This window comes from Perca flavescens, chromosome 14 (assembly GCF_004354835.1).
Source record: "Perca flavescens isolate YP-PL-M2 chromosome 14, PFLA_1.0, whole genome shotgun sequence".
In the NCBI taxonomy this organism is placed as follows: domain Eukaryota; kingdom Metazoa; phylum Chordata; class Actinopteri; order Perciformes; family Percidae; genus Perca; species Perca flavescens.
This window is the reverse complement of record NC_041344.1, coordinates 23502384-23509254: the sequence shown is the minus strand read 5'-3', so window position 1 is coordinate 23509254 and position 6871 is coordinate 23502384. Positions and strand designations below refer to the sequence as shown.

The 6871-nt window shown below is 43.9% G+C and overlaps 1 protein-coding gene across 1 annotated transcript in view; it reads left to right on the top strand.

The window, feature by feature from the left end:
* The first annotated feature begins 1649 nt into the window (after window positions 1-1649).
* csmd2 (CUB and Sushi multiple domains 2) overlaps window positions 1650-6871 on the top strand; it is a 282360-nt gene continuing 277138 nt past the window's right edge. The window contains exon 1 of the mRNA XM_028597331.1: window positions 1650-1730. Coding sequence (XP_028453132.1) covers window positions 1652-1730 — 79 coding nt within the window. The 5' untranslated portion in view covers window positions 1650-1651. The remainder of the gene's footprint in view (window positions 1731-6871) is intronic.

Below are 6871 nucleotides of genomic sequence, written 5' to 3'. Positions count from 1 at the left end.
TTATCGCGTGCGATCTTGGCACGCTGTCATAGCAACCGGTTGGAACTCGAGAATGATCTGTCCCAGTTCATCTCTCCAATTATGTCCTTACATAGTGAATGAATGAATGAATGAATGAATGAGCATTACGTGTAGACCTAGCCTAGACATTAGCCTAGGCCTAGATGCAAACATGCTGGATTCCTTTACCAGCGTAAATCACTCAGTAACTCACATGATTCAAAAGTTGAATCCATGTCCCAGAACAACCTGATCAGGAGCGGCAGGAACAGCCCAGTGTAATTGGGAAAGTTGAATTTAATGTTGCGGGAGGAATATTTATGATCTCCATCTTATATGTATGGGGTTGAAGGCCAACACGCATTTCATTATCGCGAATGTTTCCACGCACGGCGCATTGCGGAAAACTAATTACACCGGTCCTATGCAAAAGTGGAAATGACATTCAAATTTACTGTCGAGGGTTCCAGCCTGTTAAGCATCAATTTCACGTTTAGTGAGCAGGAAGTGGACATCTATGTTAAACTGCCGGGCAATCCGATGATTGGTCTTAATAGATGAAGACAATGGCCTCGTTGTGGACCCCTAAATCAAAACAAATGGGAACAAGGTGGATTTTATGCGTCATATACTATTATTATTATTATTATTATTATTATTATTATTATTACTATTTATCATCATAGAGGAATATTTATCTGATACAAAAATAATAGTTTATATCTTTAAAAAGTTTAGTGATGAGATTACCTTAATCAGTAGTGAATGGAGTTAGATGTAGGCTATCTCAAAATGTATTGAGAGAGAGAGAGAGAGAGAGAGAGAGAGAGAGAGAGAGAGAGACGCGCAGAGAAGGAGTAGGTCTGCAGTCTGATTCTTGGCGTCGCACAGACCCGAGGCGACGCTGTGGCCAAGTGCTGCGATACTGGGAATAGCTACATAGCCTACATACTGCATATTTCTCTCTATACTATACAGTCAGATCACTGACTACTGACTACGTTGGTCGAGAACTTCTAAAACGAGGCGATTTTTCTTGGATCCGGATAACATCTGTGGCTCTCCATCATTCGCCGTTCGTTCATTTGAATCTCGGTCTAAAGACGAGTTTAAACGTGGATTATCGCCACCGCCAATGTTGTTTAATGGAGATAAAATAAAGAGGACAAACAAGTGCTGCGGGACGAACTGAAAGAGGAATCTCCTGTTTTTTTTCTTTCTGACGTGTGTCTTGTAATATCATCTGTGGAGCGGACGAGGGATTTTCGTGATTTTTTTTTTTTTTTTACGCGTGCGGGGTAGATCAGTGACCACTTGAATCACGACTCCCCCTAGGTTTGCCTTCCCTCCTTTCTCCCCCTTTAAGTGTGAAATCTATCTTCTCAGACAGAGACTCTGAACCCCTCGGTGTCCGCATGACATGGTTCAGTCCAGCTGCGAGATCCGAGCCTCCTCCATGCATTGGGATTTTTCTCAGCACCGACACCGAGTGAATCACCCTTCTTTGACCATCTGAGAACTATCGTGCCTGCAAGACCAGAGAAAAAGCCCTGCCATGACCGCCGCTTCAAACCGGGACGGAGCAACGGGACTTGTGAGGAGACCGGAATGCTCATGCAGGAAAGGGGACGGAATACGGATTTTTGCTCTAATGAAGGCGGGAGTGCAGGCTCACCATTGGAGCCGGGTGCTGTTCTTATATATGGGGCTACTTGCCGCCTCGGTAAAGGGTAAGTCCCCATCTGTACCTCTGAAGACATGCAAAATGCAGCAGGCTTACCCCACTCCACCGCCCACCCTACACGATCCCTGACTGAATGCAAATCAGCAACACACACACACACACACTCATCCTAAAGGCGCATTTAGGATGAACCTTGCTGAGATGTCGCTGTTGTAGCACCCAAAGTTATTAATAGAGGAGAGGTGGCTGGTTGGGTGGCTATTTTGGTGACAGCGGATCCTCTGAAATAGCAACTGAGCCTCTGTCTATCCTTGACTCTGTTGAGGCGCTTATTTAAAGGACTGTGTTAGTGTTTTCTGAGGAAATGAGGGTTGATTAAATGAGCTGTAGGGGTGATTAAATACACATCTTGTGTGATTACTGCTTCTTACAAAGGAGGTTTTACAAACGTTGACTGTGTGCAGCATGTGCTTCTGGCATAAGGAAATCGTTGAGGTGGTCAAGCAGGCGGCTGATTATAACTTGCTGTTCAGAGTCCTAGAGAGGGTGTGTGTGTGTGTGTGTGTGGGAGTGGGGGTGATGCTCTTCTTTCTATGTGCTTCTCTGTTTTGCAGCTCAGGTCCTATAATATTCTCCACTTGCCCAAGTAAACATCAATACATTCTGTGTGTGTGTGTGTGTGTGTGTGTGTGTGTGTGTGTGTGTGTGTGTGTGTGTGGGAGGGGGGGGGGGGGAAGGCCTAATTAACTGACTCTGGGTTTTCTGTTCTTGATGAATTGCAAATGGAAATCTTGCAACCGGAGCTGGGCATTCAACAGATTATCATTACCAGTAAATTACTTTCACGTCTTCACAACATAATGTGTTTTTAAAAGGAGAGACTCAGTTACTGATCCATGATTTTCTCATTTTTCTTTCCGTGGACATTCATAACGAAAAGTCTGTGGCGTTATTTAGAGCCGAGTCTTTCGGGGGAAGAGCTGCAATGCTTTTTTTTTTGCCATCCCAAACAGGTCCTTTGGCAAAGAAAGCCAACCGTTTTATCACTGCCTTGGCACAGAATGGGCACTATTTTTAGCAAAAGCCAAGAATACTGCCACGGCCACAATATGAATTTGACAGTGAGTCATGGCTGTGTGTTGTTCGCCCACTCATACCTGCAGTCGGACAACACACAATCCACGAGTGAGTGGGCACATTTTCAGCATCACCTAAGCTATGTAAGCGTCGTTTGAGCTTGATCATTACTATTTTACAGAAACGTCATCCCTCATTTCTCCCACTAAATACCTCCCACTTGTCACCCACTTTTGAGCAAACTTGTGTCATCAACCACCCAGATGGTTTCGGTGAGATGTAGGTTTATCACACACACAGCTCGATGCTGACAAATCTCTCTCGACTTTCATGTGGAGTAAATCTCATTGCGGCTATATTCGTAGGTTGCTTCATGTTTTATTTGCGTCCGGGGAGCTTTTTATTGCCCACTCTCTCGCCGTTTGAGTCTACTTTTGGAGCCAGTAAAGCGACTCTAAGTTATTGCACGTATTTACAAAGAGCAAGAAAGGTTGGACTATCTATCGTGCCCTCTGTAACAACGTTTACTTTAAACTGTGTCAATAAATATGTTTGAATATCACGCGCTGGCGCTGAGGTGGTCTGGCGCGTCCCTCGGCGCTGCTGAAGCCACCAGCAATTGCCCCATCCTCCCATTGAGCGGCACCAGAGCCTCACGCTATATGCTGAGAGGCGGAGCGGAGAGGGAAGAGAAGACCCGGGGTTCATGGCGTTTGTCTACCCACGTACTTTTCAAACCAAAGCAAGACTTATTGCCAATTCATGACCAACAGTGGCCAACAGATATACACGTGTAATGCTGCATGTTGGCCAAATGAAAAGTCTGTTCTTTCGCAGGCTGTGTTCGATAAGCACCAATGTCTCAGATGTATACTAATGCTTTAATACTGTCTTAATTTGTCAATCAGTCTCAGTCAGTTTTAGCCTCCTTTGTCACCCAATTCCAATTCCCAACGGCCAAACAGACAAAGATAGAGAGGTGTAAAAGGTTTTTAATAGAGGTATTGAAGAGCAGCGCGCTGTCTCCATGGGATCAAAACAAGTTTGTCCCAGAGGACTCGTCGCTCAATAAACGGTAATCAACCTCTATTCATTTAATCGTACAGAGGAGAGAATGCGAAGGCCGGCGGCAGAGAAGAGGAGGAAAGAGGAGGAAAGAGGAGGATAGAGGAGGCAGATTGAAGATGACGTGTCTTGCCTATCTGGTGCCTGTTTCGGCTCCCCACGCCAGCTCGGCCGGTATTAGATCATTCGTCAGCGGCGCATGAGACAGTCGCTCAGCATGTCCATTTACACGCAAGATCACGCTTCCTTGTCCTATTCCTCTCTCAGCCACGATCTCCTTAATACAAAGGCACCGCGTTATGCTCATGATGCAACTTGCAGTAATGTTATGAGGACTGGAGGGCTCGATGCCCCTTTCCTTTTATCTTTTTTACTTCATGACATTTGTTCGTATTCGCATAGTCATGAGGCTCCTGAAGAAAGAGTGTGTGTGTGTGTGTGTGTGTGTGTGTGTGTGTGTGTGTGTGTGTGTGTGTAAACGTCTAGGGGGTGAGCAGAGAGTAAGAGGAGAAAAACATGATTTGAAAGTCGTTTTTGAAGTTCCACGAATAAAAAAAAAAACTCCCACAAACTCCCACTTTCATTTGAAAAACCTTCAGGCTCACAAAAAGGCCGAAGACCTCTAACTGATACAATTTTAATTGGAAACACCTATTTGGAAACACATTTAGTAATAAATGATCTTCACTTTGCCTCAGAATAAAATAAGAAGTGAGAGTGGAATATATTAGTTTAACTAAAAACTCACAGTAGAGTGAGACTAAAGCACCATGTACAGCGACAGGCGTAGCTGAATCTGCCGCTGACTTGAAGTTCTCTTCAGCACCACGGACAGCTCCCTCAGCCAACAGCCTCAGCAGCAGCTGCTCCTCAGTAGAGGGTTAGCTGGCTCTATGAATTGGGATTTCTCCAATGTTTTCATGGCTTTGAACCCTCAATTACACACAGACTTCAGACCCCTATTTGACAAGATCATATCATCATGTTTCTGTTGTTGGGTTTGTACTGAATTTAGTAACTAACTGACTTCTAGACAAAGAGCAGCCATATTATGCATTATCTCGTTGACATATGTAGAGCTAAAATGAATAGGACTGAGAGAAAATTAATTGGAAACTATTTTGACTTGCCAAACATGACCTATTTTAAGTTTTTTTCTTTGTTTTCCCGTGTGATATTAATTTATATCTTTGACTGTTTATTGGACTAAACAAGTAATTTGAAGATGTCAGTGTGTGCTCTTGGAAACTGTGATTTTTATGGACCAAACAATTCATTGAGAAAAGAATTGACAGATTGATTGATAATGAAAATAATGTCAAATTTCAGCCCCAGTATGTAGTTAATTACAGCAAAATCCCTGCTTTTTGCTGTTAACTAATCAGGATCCTCACTCAAGGATCCATGTGGATCCCAAACCCCATGTTGTAAACCACCATCATGGAAACACAGTGTTGCCTGTTTGATAGATGTTGGCTTAGATATGTGGAAGCTAAACCAGAGTTGTGTTTAGTGGTCTTGCGAACACACTTGATCACATCACTCCCTGTAAGTCTTATCAGCGTAGCAAACACATTGTGTCTTATGTGTCCCATATGTGTTTTCATGATGAATATATTGGCATCTCACTTCCCTTTTGTTTCTGACTTCTCTTCCACCTGTCTGCCTGCAACTCTTAACATCCTCCCCTACCTGCATGCTCTGTTGCATCTCATCTGCCATCTGCTCTCTACATTCACCATTGAGCAATACAGGATGGGATGGAAGCTGAGAAACAGACATTATTTATTTACTCAAAACAGAGACATGTCTGGAATTCAGAGTAGATGTGTATTGCCATTTTGTTACTTTTCCTACTTGAGTGAAAAGGAGCAAGGGCTGTGGAGTGTAAAGGAGAGTGGTGGTCAAGATAAATATGTAGACCATAAAGTGGTGGCACAGGGAGGGGAAACGGTAAAACAGCAGGACAGACTCTACTGTGAGGGGAAATGAGAGGCAGAGAGGAGAGTGTTGGAGTAGAGGGGGGATAATCTTACACCAGCTGAGAGATAATCCAAGCCCTATGTTTCTCTGCCTTTTGAGTGCTGGGTGATTTTCCTCTCTTTAGTAAATTATCTATCTGAATGGCTCATTTTCTTATCAGGCATCAAGCAGATTCCTATTTCAACAACAGCGTGTAAGTAATGTGTGTCTGTGTATATTTTTGGATAAATCTGAGAGCTGCCAGGCCCATTCACTCCAAGATGATTAGACTAAAGTGTTGACAAGCAGGTCATTAGCTAGCTCAGAAAGGACCACTGAGAGAAAGAGTGTGTGCGTGCGCGCACTTCATAGGTTGAAAATGCTTCGTCCTCGTGCATCCTTATTTTACCCACCCGCTGATGGGGCATCCAGCTCTTCTCTCTGTCTCTCTCTCGTACCTTCTCCTTCTATCCTCCCTACCTCCCTCCCAGCCGTCCCACCATCTGCCCTTTTTTCCTCCATCCTCCTCTCTGGTGATTCACACTGTCATCTGTCTCCAGATGGCCAGAGCTCTGTCATTGTGCTTCGTCACACTGATCAGAGCCATACAGTGACTCTCTCTTTCTCTCTCACACACACACACATACACACACACACATACACACACAAACTGGGCCATTAGACCTTATTAACTTATAGCCAGATGTTTACATTTACAGAATTTGTTGATTAAAGTGGCACTTAATGGCTCGATGGTGTTTTAAGCCCCCAACGTCGACTTCAAGGCAGCGCTGCAACTGTCGACTTCAAGGTACCTAACCTTAACCTTAACCTTAACCCTAACCATTGCCTAATCCTAGTGCCTTCCAGGCAGCGCTGCCTGGAAGGAGACGTTGGGGGCTTAAAATACCAAACACCCACTTAATGAGATGATGAGGAACATCCAATTCATTCTCAATACAATGCAATTGCTTCCTCTGCTATTTCATGTATTAAACTGTTAGGTTTGTAGCCATAGTAAAATAGCTAGCTTTCATTAAATATTTAGATATGATGTATACACATTCAAACCGAGACATTTAT